The sequence below is a fragment of the Rhinichthys klamathensis genome, unplaced genomic scaffold (genome assembly GCF_029890125.1).
Source record: "Rhinichthys klamathensis goyatoka isolate OS25496 unplaced genomic scaffold, OSU_Roscu_1.1 h1tg000004l_1, whole genome shotgun sequence".
In the NCBI taxonomy this organism is placed as follows: domain Eukaryota; kingdom Metazoa; phylum Chordata; class Actinopteri; order Cypriniformes; family Leuciscidae; genus Rhinichthys; species Rhinichthys klamathensis.
Window position 1 is genome coordinate 6,897,144 of NW_026606557.1, and position 21,612 is coordinate 6,918,755.

Consider the following 21,612-nt stretch of genomic DNA (forward strand, 5'->3'; position numbering starts at 1 on the left):
AGCGCTTTTCACAATACATATTGTTTCAAAGCAGCTTTACAGAAAGTGCATTTCAGAAATGTACATAGAAGAATATAGTTAGTTAATCATCATGTATTAATTTAGGGCATAACATATCGCCGGCGTTGAGTCGTCTCTTCACAGGCGTCGAGTCGTCTCTTCACAGGCGTCGAGTCGTCTCATCGCAGGTGTTGGAGCATCTGAAGTCTCCGTGAGAGGCTGGATACAAACTGGAGCTGACGAACGCTATTTACCTCGGGACTAGCGTCCCGAGATAACAGCAGAAAAGCAGATGGGAAATAATTAGCGTAGCTGCTGTTCATAATATTAATGCAGTCGATCTGATTCAACAGTTGTATAAAAGGTAAGCATTATGTGAATGCTTGGCTGAAGAGATGCGTCTTTAATCTAGTTTTGAACTGGGAGAGCGAGTCTGAGCCACGAACAGTATCAGGAAGGCAATTCCAGAGTTTAGGAGCTAAATGTGAGAACGCCCTCCCTCCTTTAGTGGACTTAGATATCCCAGGAATGACCAGAAGCCTCGAATTTCGGGATCTTAAAGAACGCGATGGATTGTAGGGCGATAGAAGGTCCATTAAATACACAGGAGCTAAACCATTTAGGGCTTTATAGGTCAGTAGTAGTACTTTGTAATTGATACGGAACTTAATAGGTAACCAGTGCAGAGATGATAGAATCGGTGTTATATGATCATATTTTCTTGACCTAGTAAGAACTCTAGCGGCTGCATTTTGGACTAACTGTAGCTTGTTTATTGAAGATGCAGGACAACCAGCTAATAAAGCATTACAGTAATCTAGTCTCGAGGTCATGAATGCATGAACTAACTTTTCTGCATCAGAAACAGATAGCATGTTACGTAATTTAGCAATGTTTCTAAGGTGGAAAAAGGCAGTTCTTGTAACATATAAAATATGATTTTCGAAAGACAAGTTGCGGTCTAGTATAACACCCAGGTCTTTTACTGTAGTCGATAAGGTAACAGGACATCCTTCTAAATTAAAGTTGTATTGTAAGAGATTTTGTGGGTAGTTTTTTGGACCAATAAGTAATACCTCAGTTTTATCTGGATTTAATAGCAGGAAATTACACGTCATCCAGCATTTTATATCTTTAAGACATTCTGTCAATTTAGATAAGTTAGTGTATTCATCTGGTCGTGATGAAATATATAATTGAGTGTCATCAGCATAGCAGTGGAAATTAATTCCATGTTTTCTTATAATATTACCAAGTGGCAGCATATATATTGAGAATAGCAGAGGGCCTAACACCGATCCTTGCGGCACTCCATAGTCTACTGACGTTATCTTCGATTTTTCCCCATTTAAACAGACAAAATGGTAACGGTCCGATAAGTACGATCTGAACCAGCTTAATGCCTGTCCCTGAACACCAGTGTAGTTTTGTAGTCGATCCAGGAGTATTTTATGATCTAGTGTCGAACGCAGCGCTAAGATCGAGTAGAACTAAATTCCTGCCTGTCCATTCCTTGTGTTCTCCAAAATATCTTGTGAAGAGCTGAAATGTCTTTCAAAATCTTTGTTTTCCGCTTATAGGAAGTGGCACTAGTAGTATATATGAGGGAGCTTGTGTCAAAAATGATTTATGACCCTAAAATATGATTTTGAATATGATTATGAAATATTTATGACAGGATGTGTAGTAGGGAGGGGGTTTTATGACCACCAGATGGTATGTGAACTTTTGACCCCGACCATGTGTTTCCGGAGTTTATGGCTGTGTGACTGAGAGGAATGGTGTGTGTGTGTGTGTGTGTGTGTTTATGACGGGGCAATTTGCTTGGTGTGACTGAGAGGAATGTTTTCAGGGAAAGTTTTTATTATATCAGGATAATGTTCACAGAACACCGAAATTATGAACATGAAGAGGTCTGACACGGATTTTCAGCCGGCACTGCATCATCCATATTGCCTGCTGAGGAGAATGAAACAAAATGAGTTTAAAGAAATAGCATTGATGACAAATAAAAGCTTATAAAATAAAACTTCATTATATATTTTAAAGCAAAGTTTTAAAACAACTCTGGAAATTAATGAGGAGGTATTTATGCGTCTATCTGGTTAGTCACAGACTCTTAAACCTTTCTGATCAAATTTCCCCTTGGGGACAAATAAAGTGCTTTGAACTTGATCAGATGAAATGTCACAAAAATGAGTTTAAAGAAATAGCATTGTGCTTGAATAAAGCACATAAATAGTGATTAATTTTATTACACATTTAAAGTAAGGTTTAACATGTGCTGAACTTAATTAGCTATCCTTTATGCGTCTGAATATTGTTGCGGATTCTTAAGTCTTTCTGAGCAGATGAAATATCCCAAACAGTTTTAAGAAATGAAAAGCACTGTGCTCGAATAAAACACATGAATTAGTTATTAAATGAAGTAAGATGTTGAATTGACTATAAGCATTTTAATCAAATACACCCCAATAAATAAAAGTCTTAAATAAAACAGTGAATAACAGTTCATTATTTGAAACAATATGTCGAATTGACTATAAGCATTTTAATCTATACATCAGTGGTATAGGGTCTTACGCAGTTTAATAAAACATATACAATTTTAAATAATAGGGGATATTATGTGAAATAAGATGTTAAATTATCATGTATTTTAATCTAATACAACACAATATAATACATCACAATATGCTGTTTTACACCAATAAATAAAATAGTGAATAATAACTGATATTATATGAAATAAAGTTAAATTATCAAGTATTTTAATCTAATACACCACAAAATACTGGCTTACACGGATAAATAATAGTGATGAATAATAGTTATATAATATTAGTTATATAATAGTAATGAATTATAGTTCACATTATTATGGTTATATAATATATAATAAGAGGTTAAATTATCCACAATATATGGTTTTACAAAGTTAAATAAAACATAAAATAGTGAAAATAGTTTGTACTATTTGAAATAAGATGCTAATTATCAGGTATATAATCATTTTAATATAATACGCACAATATACTTTCTTATACACCGATAAATAAAATAGTGAATAATAGTTGATATTATATGAAATAAGATTCTAAATTATTACGTATTTTATTCTAATACACCACGAAATACTGCCTTACATAGATAAATAAAACATAAAATAGCGAATAATAGTTGATGTTATATTAAATAAGTTGTTAAATTACCAAGTATGCACATTTTAATCTAATACAGGTTCCTAGGTTCCAATATTCTATTGCATCTTCACTTCACTGACCACTATGTTGTCTGCAATATACTGACTTACATAGATAAATAAAACATATAAATTAGTGAAACATATTATTTTAAACAAACTGTTAAATTACCAAGTATACAAACTTGAATCTAATACACACGAAATACGACCTTACACAGATAAATAAAACATATAATATAGTGAATAAGAGGTCATATTATTTGAAATAAGATATTAAATTATAAAGTATAAGCATTTTAATCTAATGCACAACAATATACTGCCTTACACAGATAAATAAACATATAAAACAGTGTTTATACGAAATAAGATGACATTTTATTAAGTATTTAAAACTAGTTTTAAACGTATGTTGAAGTGTACCTACCATTGGTGAAATTAGGAGGTCTTTTTGGCTCTGGTTAAAATCACAGATCCTTGAATTTCTGAGGTGTTTGCTCTCCGTTTGCTAAGTTGAAAATGAAGATCGCTTCCATCATGTCCGGGGCAAGGGTCCGCCCCTTCCTCTCTGTGTAGCTGCTATCTTATGCTAGGTAATAGCATTAGCAGTTTGTTTCAGAAAACATCAAGCAATTAAAAGATAGTGCGGCCACATGGTGTTTTACAATCAAAGACCACAACTGTCTCCAACCATAAAATCTTCTGATCTGAAGCATTCCTGTCTGGCGGGGAGACCCCAAAATGGGGCCATTTTGACACTTCACACGGACCAGGCTGTAAGATCAATATAATTAGATGTTTATACCGGCGTCTTCAGGAAAAAGTCAAAACAAAATGGTCGCAAAGTTACATATTATATAGCCTACTCTTATCCATTGATTGTGATGATAAGATAAATTGTCCTTATTTCCTGGGGAGTTGTCCCCATCCTGTTTTTCTTGACACCTCAATGACTCCTTTTGAAGAGCAGGTTTATTTTTCTAACATTTAAACTTACACATTAGAACACCCTCTGACTTTATGAATACACATAAATTACATCTTAATGATTTTTGTGCATTTATTTAAAGTATGCATGCGGGCCTACCATTCTGACACTAGTGATACCTTACTTCTTTGATAATATTAAAGGTTTTATGAAATATTATTTCTAATTTTTTCAGCACATGTAGTCAGAGTCACAGAAAATAATATTAGTGCAACAAATAAGGAGATTATGTTTTATTTATTTTGATCAGGTTTGTTAAAAGTATGCCTGAATGATGTTAGTTAATCTGCACTGATGATGCATTCCTTTAAATCTTAACTTTGAGAGCATCAGAATTAAATGGATGTAAAATTATTATCATGTCACATGTGACATTAACATGACAGAAAAGACAGTAACACCAATGACACAACGAATCACCAATGCCACACATAAGACCATAATTAGATGAGACTAAATTGTTACATTTGGTATACAATCTAAATGAATAGCTTTGAATAAAGTTTATCTTTAAATGGGGATTTTACTTAACAGTATCTGCTCAAAAACTTTACAATTTTAATGCAAAACTGTGCTTTGTCGTCTTAGATCTAATTTATACAAAGATATGTAAGCAGTATTTTGTCCATCGACACACAACAGCAAGCAGTATTCCTGTTACCGTAACTGTTTAGCCTTTTCCACTATCAAAACATTTCAAATGGATGCATTCGACAATATACGGCTTATTACGGTAATTTCAGGCTTTTCGCCAGCAAATGACGCCAGCTTTCTGGCAGAGCGGGGTCGCGGAAGGATTTGAATGTTGAACAGAGAGATACGGAGCGCAACAGGACAGGGTGTTTTGGACAGCGTAAATAATAAAAGAAAGAACGAACAAAAACATAGTGATTCAAGCGGTAGACAACAGGTGAGGTGTTTGGGATGATTTTTTACAGCTTTTTATGAAACTTGGGAGGTGGATGGCCGAATACTCTTTCAAGTATCTTAGCATGCGGTGTATGTAAAGTTGTGTATACGTAGGCTATTTGTATATGAGTGCGTCGCGTATGAAAAAAGTATCCTAAATGAAAACTATGCAACTCCATGTCACGCACAAAAATACTTGTATATGTGCATTATAGTTATTTTAAACTTAAACGTGTTAGTTTTATTTATTTATTACGATTTTTTCTCAATAAAATCAGTAATTTATTCAAGTTTCTATCATTCAACTCCATGTCACACACACACAAAAATACTTGTATATGTGCATTATAGTTAATTTATCAACTTAAACGTGTTATTTTTATTTATTACGATTTTTTCTCAATAAAATCAGTAATTTATTCAAGTTTCTATCATATGTCTATTTAAATTAAACAATTTTATACATTTACAAACACACCGCACACACACACACACACACACACACACACACACACACACACACACACACACACACACACACACACACACACACACACACACACACACACACACACACACACACACACACACACACACACACAGACTAATGGCCAATAACTGTAATTTATTGAAAGTCATCTTTTTCTGAAAAGATAATTCCTAGCACTTGAAGATAGCACATTGGTTTATAATTTTACAGTCAAAACAAAATATGTGAAAATCACCCATTTTAGTTCTTCAAGTTCTAAAGGGGTATGTTGTATCTTTTAGAAATTTGCACACATTTTCAGAGACAAGATGTGTACTTTCACAAAGCCATTGGTTCTTTTGAACAAGAGCATAATGATACCAAATACGTCTGACACAATGTTTTGAGAAAAGCAGTGTTTAAAATACAGATGATTTTTCTTTTGACAAACATACATTTTAAATTATATCCCGTGGTGTTTAACATCAAGAAGTATTTTTATGCAAAGACGAATTAATTAAAAACAATACAAATAGTTTAAGTCGACATAAAACGATAATAAACAAAACACTTCCAGATCCTTCCATAGATGTAGTAAACATTTACAATATGTAAATAGATTCTGACAGATTTGTTAAGAGTGCCTGTACCACATTATTGTAATGCAATCACATTTGAGGACTAACGTTACCCGTCCCTTGCAAAGGCTATGGATAAAATTCAAGCATAATCTTTATGCAACAATCACGCGTGCTCAATTTACTTCAACAGTGTGTACGGGGTATAAGAATAGAGGGTTGAAAAGCTCTTTTTATAATAAACACGCAAAAGTGTGCAAATGGCGGTTTTATTACAACGATAGATTTAGTCATCTTGTTCAGACAGCAGATGATACTGTTTCACATTATGTATGTTGGACTGTATGTGTTTTAGGTGAAGACTTTTCTTAAAGAGCTGTCAACATTCTGCGTTTTATAGGAATAAATGACAATTCATTTAAGTAATTGTCTTTCTGTTTGAGAATATTTGACTAAGCTGATACTTTGTTTAGGTCAACTTTCCCTCTATCTATGATGTGGAACATCACACACAGTATTAACACAAAAAGTAAGTGCATGCTGTTTTACAATTAAACTATACGGTAGAGTCACATCTGACTATTACCCTGAGAGATGCATATTCATTAAAGCATGAGGTTGCAAAACAAAGTTCCACACTTCGGTAAAACCTGCAGATAAAATTGCACAAAAGCAAATTCTAGAGTTTCTAAAACAAAAAAAGTCAAAACATAAAAAAAAAAAAAAAAAAAAAAGTAAACACAACATGAGCCATTTAAAACAAATACAGAAACCCATTCTTCAGATTTACTGAAAAAGTTTGTAACCATGATTCTATGTTATTTTCCCCCACTAGCGGATGACGCTGTATACATTTTGTTTCTTTGTACAGTTTTTGACAAAGACTACTCTTTGAGCAGTGTCAAGGATGTTCATATAGTAATTAATGAACAAATACAGCATAAGAAAATTACAAAATTTAAACTGATATTATTTTAGGTCTGTCTACGAAGAGGTCACAAGACACATAATAGGCCCGACATCAAAAGTGAGGCTTGATGTTTTTCTGTAACATACTGTATATACAACTGTTACACTTAAAACAAACCTATCGATTAGCTATACACATTATGAGTCAAGGTGTCACAGACACACAATTTGTCATGTTTGTCTTCACAATCGGGGCTTTCTTTAAGAAAATCAGTTTGTGTCCATCATCAGTGAATACCAAATTTGTTTAATATAGCTCAATCTCACAAATAAATATTTACATTTGTAAAAATTAAGATATGTTTCTTTGATTTTGTTCTCATTTTTCTATAACAGTCTGTTTGAAACTTTTACCACGGTATCATGCTTAACAGCAGTATTCTTATTGTAATGCTTGTGTGGTGTTTTCTTTACACTTGCCCCATGGATATCTGTTTCCTATGTCATGTTAGTGAACTCCAGGTCTTCTAGCCTTTTATTCATATACGACAGTATTCACATGAATTTGCGTGATTTAATAACTACGAACGCAGGGTATTATATCCATATCTGTGTTACACAACATCTTTTCAACAATAGACAAGCTGTTTAAGCATTGGTAAGTGTCAACATGTATCGAAAAGACCATTGTGTTACAGCAAAACCACTATTGGTAGAATGATATTGTATAGAGTTTTTGCATCTGTTCTCATGTTACTCGACATTATCGCAGAGTTTCTTGCTATATGATCCAATTTTCAAAGAATCTTACTGACGTAATATGTTTATTCAGAATTTAAACTACTTTTTAAAAGTCGACGTTTAGGGTTATATACAATCGGTACATTGTGTTTTAATTTCACTATAGAGTATAATAAACGCTACAGGGACTGAACATTTTAATCTTTGGTTAAAGTTAACTTAAAGTCTGCACAAAAAGAAATTGCATCCTAACTATCCTTTCTAAATGCACGCTACGAATCTATTGAGAACAATTCACCCTGCATATATCTTTGACCTTGTAATGTTTAATCAAAATTTTGTTGGAAAATCTAAAATATATGGTGGATTTACTTAACTTTTTATGTCAACAGGTTCTACGTAACTGGGTTATGTCACATTTATTAACATTGTTTATTCAGTTCAGTAAACTTAAGTTTCTTACATAAGATTAATGCAATGCCATTTAGTGGAAGCAGGTTAACATTCTTAATTTAGTCCAAAACTATTAAGTTCAATTATCCTAAAATTAATATCAAAACAAATAATCCATTTGTTTAATTGATTAGGTTATTTAGTGATTGTGTTCAACAATTTTATAACCTTTACAAATATTATCTAATAAGATAACCTTTTACAAAATCTTTCCGCAGTAAAGACTCTTATTGTTTGGCAATTGCTAGAAGATGGTTTTGTTACATCCAAGGCATGCCCAAAGTAGTTGTTTTTATTATTATTAAAACCACTTTAATTATTGTTAGCACGTCCTCACAACAGTCTACACTTTACCACAATTGTAATCTCCAAAAACGCTAACATATCAGAAACTCTTTTAAATATAAACATTAACAAGTAGCCAATTTTTTATCTTGATGAAAAAACACCCATAAATAACGTTTTATTTCAAAATGTACACCCCTATCCAGCATGATGGGAAGGGGAAAATCCTGGTCCTAGTTTTCTATATTACTATTTTAACTCAACTAAGCTAATTTATGTAATCTCAAATGGCTTAAGTAAAAAGGTTGAAAAGAATCGTGTTGGATTAACGCAAGTAAACTGAACAATTTAACAGTCTACTGTCTACAGTCTACTTAACTGAAACATGAAAATATTGAGTTAAGTCAAACGCAACTGTTTCAAGTCAGATTAACGTGTCATTCTGTATTGTGTTTGAATGAGAAAGCTAATACAACGGTGTTAAATGAAAAATATTTTCGACTGAATTCTCTCTGGTGACATGCAGGACATAGTTATTTATGGCTTCCTGAAGACAACCCCCGTACACAACAGGGGACGAGGGCGGACCCCGATCGCAGTCCTGATAAACTCTACACAGAGCTCAGCCTCAGTTATCGCACGCAAGCCGGTTTCTCCTAACTGTTGTGTGTGGTGGTAACGATTCCGCTGCTAAACCCGGTTTCGACGCTACAGACGGTCGCTTCAGCGCCGTTGGATTCAAAATCGTAAAAACGTGGACTGCCGTGCTACTACAACATCTCAGCGATCAGGAGTTGAATGAACATTTGGTTGTTACATGGACTAACAATGCGTGCTTTGACATTCCTGCTTGTTTGAACCTGTTGCAAACTACGCTTCTTCGACTCACACTGCTGACCCAAATCCCAAACTTCAGGGCGTTAAAGCACAAGGCCTGGACGATTGTGCTGCAAAGATTCACAGGTTATTCCAGGACCTATCCAAATCTTTCATCATCAAACAGTTTCCTATTCGAAAATCAAGAAACTTCTGAGATGGCGACGCAAAAGCTTACGGAGAACAACTGCCCATCGAGTTCTGGAGATGCGGTGCACAAGTATCATCCGGCATGTGAGTGCGGCACGGGGAAAGAGTGTCGTTTAAGAGCTACAATCGACTGTATGTTTAAAGATTATTTTAGAGACCCTATGATTGACTTGATGCACAGGATAATCGATGCTGCGTGTCATACGAATAATGATTGTGAGCGGGATACCAAACGTGTAACAAATCTCAAAAATGAAATGGATGTCATAAGAGGGTTGGTGGGAACATGGACTGATGTGACGCCCATGTTTTTTAACACCATAGAGCCGACCGGTGTAATCCTCAGAAAAGTTCTGGATGTGGTGCGTACATCTAGTGATGGATTCGGTGTTGACGAACTACTCTGTATGTGTACGTTTGTAACAGATCTCTGTGCGTCACTGGTGTCAAAAAATACAAAAACAGATATTGACGAAATAGTTGAAGGTCTGGTCAGCTATACCCTAGACCAAAACATGGTAGCATGTCGCGATTTTATATTCTGGCTCGATCACCTATAAATGGAGTTATTGTTTTACTTTATGTATATGTAATGCCTGTCTAACATAATTTGTAAAGAAAAATACTGTTGAAATAAAAGATTGCACCACTTAACTCATCATTCTATTGTGACCGTGTCAGAGCTAAAAATGGTATTATAAGTCTTGATTCTTGAAATTAATAAATACTAATATAATACTATAAGATAAAATAATACTACTTGATTTAAGAGATTAAATATTTCAGAGATCCTTGGAGATCCTTGTAACGGTGTACGGGGGTTGTCTTCGGGAATCCATAAATAACTATGTCCTGCATGTCACCAGAGAGAATTCAGTCGAAAATATTTTTTCATTTAACACCGTTGTATTAGCTTTCTCATTCAAACACAATACATTGCGTTAATCTGACTTGAAACAGTTGCGTTTGAGTTAACTCAATATTTTCATGTTTCAGTTAAGTAGACTGTAGACAGTAGACTGATAAATTGTTCAGTTTACTTGCGTTAATCCAACACGATTCTTTTCAACCTTTTTACTTAAGCCATTTGAGATTACATAAATTAGCTTAGTTGAGTTAAAATAGTAATATAGAAAACTAGGACCAGGATTTTCCCCTTCCCATCATGCTGGATAGGGGTGTACATTTTGAAATAAAACGTTATTTATGGGAGTTTTTTCATCAAGATAAAAAATTGGCTACTTGTTAATGTTTATATTTAAAAGAGTTTCTGATATGTTAGTGTTTTTGGAGATTACAATTGTGGTAAAGTGTAGACTGTGGTGAGGACGTGCTAACAATAATTAAAGTGGTTTTAATAATAATAAAAACAACTACTTTGGGCATGCCTTGGATGTAACAAAACCATCTTCTAGCAATTGCCTAACAATAAGAGTCTTTACTGCGGAAAGATTTTGTAAAAGGTTATCTTATTAGATAATATTTGTAAAGGTTATAAAATTGTTGAACACAATCACTAAATAACCTAATCAATTAAACAAATGGATTATTTGTTTTGATATTAATTTTAGGATAATTGAACTTAATAGTTTTGGACAAAATTAAGAATGTTAACCTGCTTCCACTAAATGGCATTGCATTAATCTTATGTAAGAAACTTAAGTTTACTGAACTGAATAAACAATGTTAATAAATGCGACATAACCCAGTTACGTAGAACCTGTTGACATAAAAAGTTAAGTAAATCCACCATATATTTTAGATTTTCCAACAAAATTTTGATTAAACATTACAAGGTCAAACATATATGCAGGGTGAATTGTTCTCAATAGATTCGTAGCGTGCATTTAGAAAGGATAGTTAGGATGCAATTTCTTTTTGTGCCGACTTTAAGTTAACTTTAACCAAAGATTAAAATGTTCAGTCCCTGTAGCGTTTATTATACTCTATAGTGAAATTAAAACACAATGTACCGATTGTATATAACCCTAAACGTCGACTTTTAAAAAGTAGTTTAAATTCTGAATAAACATATTACGTCAATAAGATTCTTTGAAAATTGGATCATATAGCAAGAAACTCTGCGATAATGTCGAGTAACACGAGAACAGATGCAAAAACTCTATACGTTACAATATCATTCTACCAATAGTGGTTTTGCTGTAACACAATGGTCTTTTCGATACATGTTGACACTTACCGATGCTTAAACAGCTTGTCTATTGTTGAAAAGATGTTGTGTAACACAGATATGGATATAATACCCTGCGTTCGTAGTTATTAAATCACGCAAATTCATGTGAATGCTGTCGTATATGAATAAAAGGCTAGAAGACCTGGAGTTCACTAACATGACATAGGAAACAGATATCCATGGGGCAAGTGTAAAGAAAACACCACACAAGCATTACAATAAGAATACTGCTGTTAAGCATGATAGCGTGGTAAAAGTTTCAAACAGACTGTTTTAGAAAAATGAGAACAAAATCAAAGAAGCCTCACTTTTGATGTCGGGCCTATTATGTGTCTTGTGACCTCTTCGTAGACAGACCTAAAATACTATCAGTTTAAATTTTGTAATTTTCTTATGCTGTATTTGTTCATTAATTACTATATGGACATCTTTGACACTGCTCAAAGAGTAGTCTTTGTCAAAAACTGTACAAAGAAACAAGATGTATACAGCGTCATCCGCTAGTGGGGGAAAATAACATAGAATCATGGTTACAAACTTTTTCAGTAAATCGGGAGAATGTGTTTCTGTATTTGTTTTAAATGGCTCATGTTGTATTTACTTTTTTTTTTTTTTTTTTTTTTATGTTTTGACTTTTTTGTTTAAGAAACTCTAGAATTGGCTTTTGTGCAATTTTATCTGCAGGTTTTACCGAAGTGTGGAACTTTGTTTTGCAACCTCATGCTTTAATGAATATGCATCTCTCAGGGCAATAGTCAGATGTGACTCTAGTGTATAGTTTAAGTGTAAAACAGCATGCACTTACTTTTTGTGTTAATACTGTATGTGATGTTCCACATCATAGATAGAGGGAAAGTTGACCTAAACAAAGTATCAGCTTAGTCAAATATTCTCAAACAGAAAGACAATTACTTAAATGAATTGTCATTTATTCCTATTAAAACGCAGAATGTTGACAGCTCTTTAAGAAAAGTCTTCACCTAAAACACATACAGTCCAACATACATAATGTGAAACAGTATCATCTGCTGTCTGAACAAGATGACTAAATCTATCGGTGTAATAAAACCACCATTTGCACACTTTTGCGTGTTTATTATAAAAAGAGCTTTTCAACCCTCTATTCTTATACCCCGTACACACTGTTGTAGTAAATTGAGCACGCGTGATTGTTGCATAAAGATTATGCTTGAATTTTATCCATAGCCTTTGCAAGGGACGGGTAACGTTAGTCCTCAGATGTGATTGCATTACAATAATGTGGTGCAGGCGCTCTTAACAAATCTGTCAGAATCTATTTACATATTGTAAATGTTTACTACATCTATGGAAGGATCTGAAAGTGTTTTGTTCATTATCGTTTTATGTCGACTTAAACTATTTGTATTGTTTTTAATTAATTCGTCTTTGCATAAAAATACTTCTTGATGTTAAACACCACGGGATATAATTTAAAATGTATGTTTGTCAAAAGAAAAATCATCTGTATTTTAAACACCGCTTTTCTCAAAACATTGTGTCAGACGTATTTGCTATCATTATGCTCTTGGTCAAAAGAACCAATGGCTTTGTGAAAGTACACATCTTGTCTCTGAAAATGTGTGCAAATTTCTAAAAGATACAACATACCCCTTTAGAACTTGAAGAACTAAAATGGGTGAGTTTCACATATTTTGTTTTGACTGTAAATGTATAAACCATTGTGCTATCTTCAAGTGCTAGGAATTATCTTTTCAGAAAAAGATGACTTTCAATAAATTACAGTTATTGGCCATTAGTCTGTGTGTGTGTGTGTGTGTGTGTGTGTGTGTGTGCGGTGTGTTTGTAAATGTATAAAATTGTTTAATTTAAATAGACATATGATAGAAACTTGAATAAATTACTGATTTTATTGAGAAAAAATCGTAATAAATAAAAATAACACGTTTAAGTTGATAAATTAACTATAATGCACATATACAAGTATTTTTGTGTGTGTGTGACATGGAGTTGAATGATAGAAACTTGAATAAATTACTGATTTTATTGAGAAAAAATCGTAATAAATAAATAAAACTAACACGTTTAAGTTTAAAATAACTATAATGCACATATACAAGTATTTTTGTGCGTGACATGGAGTTGCATAGTTTTCATTTAGGATACTTTTTTCATACGCGACGCACTCATATACAAATAGCCTACGTATACACAACTTTACATACACCGCATGCTAAGATACTTGAAAGAGTATTCGGCCATCCACCTCCCAAGTTTCATAAAAAGCTGTAAAAAATCATCCCAAACACCTCACCTGTTGTCTACCGCTTGAATCACTATGTTTTTGTTCGTTCTTTCTTTTATTATTTACGCTGTCCAAAACACCCTGTCCTGTTGCGCTCCGTATCTCTCTGTTCAACATTCAAATCCTTCCGCGACCCCGCTCTGTCAGAAAGCTGGCGTCATTTGCTGGCGAAAAGCCTGAAATTACCGTAATAAGCCGTATATTGTCGAATGCATCCATTTGAAATGTTTTGATAGTGGAAAAGGCTAAACAGTTACGGTAACAGGAATACTGCTTGCTGTTGTGTGTCGATGGACAAAATACTGCTTACATATCTTTGTATAAATTAGATCTAAGACGACAAAGCACAGTTTTGCATTAAAATTGTAAAGTTTTTGAGCAGATACTGTTAAGTAAAATCCCCATTTAAAGATAAACTTTATTCAAAGCTATTCATTTAGATTGTATACCAAATGTAACAATTTAGTCTCATCTAATTATGGTCTTATGTGTGGCATTGGTGATTTGTTGTGTCATTGGTGTTACTGTCCAATTTTAATTTTACATCCATTTAATTCTGATGCTCTCAAAGTTAAGATTTAAAGGAATGCATCATCAGTGCAGATTAACTAACATCATTCAGGCATACTTTTAACAAACCTGATCAAAATAAATAAAACATAATCTCCTTATTTGTTGCACTAATATTATTTTCTGTGACTCTGACTACATGTGCTGAAAAAATTAGAAATAATATTTCATAAAACCTTTAATATTATCAAAGAAGTAAGGTATCACTAGTGTCAGAATGGTAGGCCCGCATGCATACTTTAAATAAATGCACAAAAATAATAAAAAAATCATTAAGATGTAATTTATGTGTATTCATAAAGTCAGAGGGTGTTCTAATGTGTAAGTTTAAATGTTAGAAAAATAAACCTGCTCTTCAAAAGGAGTCATTGAGGTGTCAAGAAAAACAGGATGGGGACAACTCCCCAGGAAATAAGGACAATTTATCTTATCATCACAATCAATGGATAAGAGTAGGCTATATAATATGTAACTTTGCGACCATTTTGTTTTGACTTTTTCCTGAAGACGCCGGTATAAACATCTAATTATATTGATCTTACAGCCTGGTCCGTGTGAAGTGTCAAAATGGCCCCATTTTGGGGTCTCCCCGCCAGAAAGGAATGCTTCAGATCAGAAGATTTTATGGTTGGAGACAGTTGTGGTCTTTGATTGTAAAACACCATGTGGCCGCACTATCTTTTAATTGCTTGATGTTTTCTGAAACAAACTGCTAATGCTATTACCTAGCATAAGATAGCAGCTACACAGAGAGGAAGGGGCGGACCCTTGCCCCGGACATGATGGAAGCGATCTTCATTTTCAATTTAGCAAACGGAGAGCAAACACCTCAGAAATTCAAGGATCTGTGATTTTAACCAGAGCCAAAAAGACCTCCTAATTTCACCAATGGTAGGTACACTTCAACATACGTTTAAAACTAGTTTTAAATACTTAATAAAATGTCATCTTATTTCGTATAAACACTGTTTTATATATTTATTTATCTGTGTAAGGCAGTATATTGTTGTGCATTAGATTAAAATGCTTATACTTTATAATTTAATATCTTATTTCAAATAATATGAACTCTTATTCACTATATTATATGTTTTATTTATCTGTGTAAGGTCGTATTTCGTGTGTATTAGATTCAAGTTTGTATACTTGGTAATTTAACAGTTTGTTTAAAATAATATGTTTCACTAATTTATCTGTTTTATTTATCTATGTAAGTCAGTATATTGCAGACAACAGACAACATAGTGGGCAGTGAAGTGAAGATGCAATAGAATATTGGAACCTAGGAACCTGTATTAGATTAAAATGTGTGTACTTGGTAATTTAACAACTTATTTAATATAATATATCAACTATTATTCGCTATTTTTTGTTTTTATTTATCTATGTAAGGCAGTATTTCGTGGTGTATTAGAATAAAATACGTAATAATTTAGAATCTTATTTCATATAATATCAACTATTATTCACTATTTTATTTATCGGTGTATAAGAAAGTATATTGTGCGTATTATATTAAAATGCTTATATACCTGATAATTAGCATCTTATTTCAAATAGTACAAACTATTTTCACTATTTTATGTTTTATTTAACTTTGTAAAACCATATATTGTGGATAATTTAACCTCTTATTATATATTATATAACCATAATAATGTGAACTATAATTCATTACTATTATATAACTAATATTATATAAATATTATTCATCACTATTATTGATCTGTGTAAGCCAGTATTTTGTGGTGTATTAGATTAAAATACTTGATAATTTAACTTTATTTCATATAATATCAACTATTATTCACTATTTTATTTATTGGTGTAAAACAGCATATTGTGATGTATTATATTGTGTTGTATTAGATTAAAATACATGATAATTTAACATCTTATTTAAAATAATATAAACTATTATTCACTATTTTATTGATCTGCGTAAGACCCTATACCACTGATGTATAGATTAAAATGCTTATAGTCAATTCGACATATTGTTTCAAATAATGAACTGTTATTCACTGTTTTATTTAAGACAGTATATTGGGGTGTATTTGATTAAAATGCTTATAGTCAATTCAACATCTTACTTCATTTAATAACTATTCATGTGTTTTATTCGAGCACAGTGCTTTTCATTTCTTAAAACTGTTTGTGATATTTCATCTGCTCAGAAAGACTTAAGAATCCGCAACAATATTCAGACGCATAAAGGATACCTAATTAAGTTCAGCACATGTTAAAACTTACTTTAAATGTTTAATAAAATTAATCACTATTTATGTGCTTTATTCAAGCACAATGCTATTTCTTTAAACTCATTTTTTTGACATTTCATCTGATCAGAAAGGTTTAAGAGTCTGTGACTAACCAGATAGACGCATAAATACCTCCTCATTAATTTCAAGAGTTGTTTTAAAACTTTGCTTTAAAATATATAATGAAGTTTTATTTTATAAGCTTTTATTTGTCATCAATGCTATTTCTTTAAACTCATTTTGTTTCATTCTCCCCAGCAGACAATATGGATGATGCAGTGCCGGCTGAAAATCCGTGTCAGACCTCCTCATGTTCATAATTTCGGCGTTCTGTGAACATTATCCTGATATAATAAAAACTTTCCCTGAAAACATTCCTCTCAGTCACACCAAGCAAATTGCCCCGTCATAAACACACACACACAAACACAAACACATAGCCATAAACTCCGGACACACATGGTCGGGGTCAAAAGTTCACATACCATCTGGTGGTCATAAAACCCCCATCCCTGCTACACATCCTGTCATAAATATTTCATAATCATATTCATAATCATAAATCATAACCTGTCATAAAAATCATATCTAGGGTCATAAATCATTTTTGACACAAGCTCCCTCATATATACTACTGGCACTACTGAACTTGTGCTCAGCTCACATTCACAGAGTACATAAGACATTTAAAAGATGACCTGAGCAATGAATGATTAATGCTCAATACTTTTAATTGAGATATTACAAGATGACAAACAATCAAATATACTAGAATACTGCTAAACAATAATGTCAAAAAATTACATTTTATCATTAAGTTTTCTTTTAAAATGATGTCATGTACATTAGTGGTTCTCAGTTGTTGTTTTTTTCCTTTTCCAGATTTCCAGATCCACATTTTACACTAGACATCAATACTGCTAAAATATAGTAAATATTGTTTATTAATACAAATGACAGACTGGCAGGAAAACAGTTCTAAACTTCACAGTGAACAGTTAAAGAACCCATGATATACATTTAAACCTAAAATCTTGATATTACTTTAAAAAAGTTATTAAATGTTATGTGTCACATGTATTTTGACAGATATATGGAACAAATAATATATTAACATACAAAACATTGGGTTAATGCAATAATATTTACCATCATTTTTCATGTGGTGAGATTTCAAAGTGGTAATTTATTTTGTCCAATAATTAATTAAAATCCAAGTAAACATTCAAGAAAATTGTCTTTTCAGTGACTATCAGAAGTTAAATTTCATGCTAATATTCAAAGGCAGGAATTTTATTTATGAATAAAAGGGATGTGTAATAGCAGTTTCCCTGATCATGCATCAAGTCATTCAATTACATTGCCTTCATACGCATGATTGGTGAAGCGCTACAAGTTAACAGCATTTTTATGGATTCCATGCAGATGAGTCCCAATTTGGAGGGAAAACCCCCCAATTCTACAGCTATTTCTCTCCTATATGACAAATATCGATGCAATCAGAAACTGTGAGAGGATAAGCAGAATCCAGAATGTGGGACGACTGCCTGTGAAAGAAGAGCTGTGTGAATGATGGTACAAACGGAAACACCCACAAACAATGTTTTCAAAGCTCAATCCCTGTCTACAGTTACAGAAGAGAGAAGAGCAGAGCTGGAGCTGCTGAAGAAACACCCGACCCGACATCCAGAAAGAATTTGACGTCATATATCAGTACAAATGACTCAAGTAAGTCATCAGTTATTTCACAAATGTGCCCTCAAATTCCTTCCTCATTTTCAATCAGAGCAAAATGACTAAGCTAAATAAATAAAAAGACATTTAATGCAAAATGTCTTAATGAACATTTATAAAATCATATTCAAATATAAGCAAAAAATAATTACTGTAAATTATACATTTTGTTGAACAGACAGAGGATATTCAGTTCATTTGTCTTTTCATTTATTACCCACCTGTAGATGTGAGGATGAACACTTTCCTGTCTCTTCCCTGAGAGTTTGAGGCGATGCACGTGTAGTTTCCTGAACTGAGTGTGGAGGACAGAAGCACTGAGGACTTGATCGTCTCTTTCAGGTGTTCTGACTGCCATGAGTACGTAGGAGACGGGTTTGCCTTCACTGTACAGTTTAGCGTCACCTCTTTGGTTTTACTGATGGTCTCTGTTGAACTGGAGTGTTTTGGTTTATCTGAGGAGGACAGAGGAACATTTTAATTCATATTGTCAATTAATTTAACTGAATTAATACTTAGAATGTTAATTAACTTCATATAATGAATAATCATTCACACTAGAAGGCCCTTCCGAAATATAAATGAATTAAATTGAATAAAATTTGCAAGATTTGCAATAAATAAACCTACAGTAAACTTCAACATTGAGTGTTTTTGACGGGGCTGTTGGAGGAGGTTGAGGTCCTTCTTCTCCCAGTTCCAGCTTTGCTTCACACCAGTACTGAGCTCCATCATCAGCTCCCTCTGGACGGATCAGGAGTTTAGATGTTTTACTGACTGGAGTTATGATGGTGTCAGTGAAGATGGTTTGATCCACCAGAGTCTGTCCTTTGTACCAGTTGACAGTGAGATTCTGAACAGGAGCCACATTGAGAACGTCACACTGGAGCTCATACTGGTTTCCCTCCATCATTGGTCCGGTGTGATTCACAGTGCTGATGGACACACTGTCTGGAGTCTCTGTGGAGGAAGATTTACACACTGATATCTGCAGTCATGAATATATAGTAGATATTTCTGAGAATGAAAATATAACAATCAATAACAGAGAAACTCACTGTAAATAGTCACTGGGAGAGTAATTTCACACTGTCCCTTATGGTTTATGTAGCAGAATGGCTCTATGTCCCATTCTGTCAGTTCTAACACTCTCCATGTGATCAGACTTTCTTTGCTCAAAGGCACTGCTCCCTCACTGGCTTCCCATCCCATTCCTTTATGCGGGACAGAAGTGCTGCAGTCGGCTGAAACAGGACCGCCGAACTCCACAATAACTCTCTGTGGGTTGAGCTGAAGAGGACATTCAGCAGCATGTGAACCTGTTACACACACAAAGCAATGAATGATTAATGCTCAATACTTTTAATTGAGATATTACAAGATGACAAACAATCTAATATACTAGAATACTGCTGTTGTAAACAATAATGTCAAAAAATTACATTTTATCATTTACTTAGTTTTCCTTTAAAATGATGTCATGTACATTAGTGGTTCTCAGTTGTTGTTTTTTTCCTTTTCCAGATTTCTAGATCCACATTTTACAGACATCAACACTGCTATAATTGTTTATCATATAAAAGTAAATATTGTTTATTAATACAAATGACAGACTGGCAGGAAAACAGTTAAAGAACCTATGATATACATAGATTTAAACCTAAAATCTTAATATTACTTTAAAAAAAAGTGATTCAATGTTATGTGTCACATGTATTTTGACAGATATATGGTATCAAAAATTAAAACAAATAATATATTAACATACAAAACATTGGGTTAAGGCAATAATATTTACCATAATTTTGTATGTGGTGAGATTTCAAAGTGGTAATTTATTTTGTCCAATAATTTAAAAAAATAAATCTAAACAAAATCCAAGTAAACATTCAAGAAAATTGTCTTTTAAGTGACTATCAGAAGTTAAATTTCATGCTAATATTCAAAGGCAGGAATTTTATTTATGAATAAAAGGGATGTGCAATAGCAGTTTCCCTGATCATGCATCAAGTCATTCAATTACATTGCCTTCATACGCATGATTGGTGAAGCGCTACAAGTTAACAGCATTTTTATGGATTCGATGCAAATGAGTCCCATTTTGGAGGGAAAACCCCCCAATTCTACAGCTATTTCTCTCCTATATGACAAATATCGATGCAATCAGAAACTGTGAGAGGATAAGCAGAATCCAGAATGTGGGACGACTGCCTGTGAAAGAAGAGCTGTGTGAATGATGGTATACAGACAGAAACACACACTCAAACAATGTTTTCAAAGCTCAATCCCTGTCTACAGTTACAGAAGAGAGAAGAGCAGAGCTGGAGCTGCTGAAGAAACACCCGACCCGACATCCAGAAAGAATTTGTCGTCATATATCAGTACAAATGACTCAAGTAAGTCATCAGTTATTTCACAAATGTGCCCTCAAATTCCTTCCTCATTTTCAATCAGAGCAAAATGACTAAGCTAAATAAATAAAAAGAAATTTAATGCAAAATGTCTTAATGAACATGACAATGACTTTGAATATGATAAGATCATATTCAAATATAAGCAAAAAATAATTACTGTAAATTATACATTTTGTTGAACAGACAGAGGATATGCAGTTCATTTGTCTTTTCATTTATTACCCACCTGTAGATGTGAGGATGAACACTTTGCTGTCTCTTCCCTGAGAGTTTGAGGCGATGCACGTGTAGTTTCCTGAACTGAGCGTGGAGGACAGAAGCACTGAGGACTTGATCGTCTCTTTCAGATGTTCTGACTGCCATGAGTACGTAGGAGACGGGTTTGCCTTCACTGTACAGTTTAGTGTGAGCTCATCATTTATATTGATGGTCTCTGTTGAACTGGAGTGTTTTGGTTTATCTGAGAAGGACAGAGGAACATTAATTCATATTGTCAATTAATTTAACTGAATTAATACTTAGAATGTTAATTAACTTCATATAATGAATAATCATTCACACTAGAAGGCCCTTCCGAAATATAAATGAATTA

At 33.3% G+C, this 21,612-nt stretch overlaps 1 protein-coding gene across 5 annotated transcripts in view; it reads right to left on the reverse strand.

Annotated features, from left to right (window-relative positions):
- LOC130086653 (hemicentin-1-like) overlaps positions 1 to 21,612 on the reverse strand; it is a 52,719-nt gene that overhangs the window by 29,737 nt on the left and 1,370 nt on the right. The window contains exons 4-8 of one of the 5 annotated variants that reach the window (XM_056252761.1): positions 21,247 to 21,480; positions 19,665 to 19,925; positions 19,237 to 19,566; positions 18,828 to 19,061; positions 18,313 to 18,419 (exon numbers count right to left, since the gene is read on the reverse strand). In XM_056252761.1, the coding sequence (XP_056108736.1) occupies positions 18,349 to 18,419; positions 18,828 to 19,061; positions 19,237 to 19,566; positions 19,665 to 19,925; positions 21,247 to 21,480 (1,130 nt within the window). In that variant the 3' untranslated portion in view covers positions 18,313 to 18,348. Of the gene's footprint in view, positions 1 to 18,312; positions 18,420 to 18,827; positions 19,062 to 19,236; positions 19,567 to 19,664; positions 19,926 to 20,709; positions 20,818 to 21,246; positions 21,481 to 21,612 lie in introns of those variants that run through there. The other 4 variants (XM_056252753.1, XM_056252768.1, XM_056252785.1 and 1 more) reach the window with 4 other exon arrangements.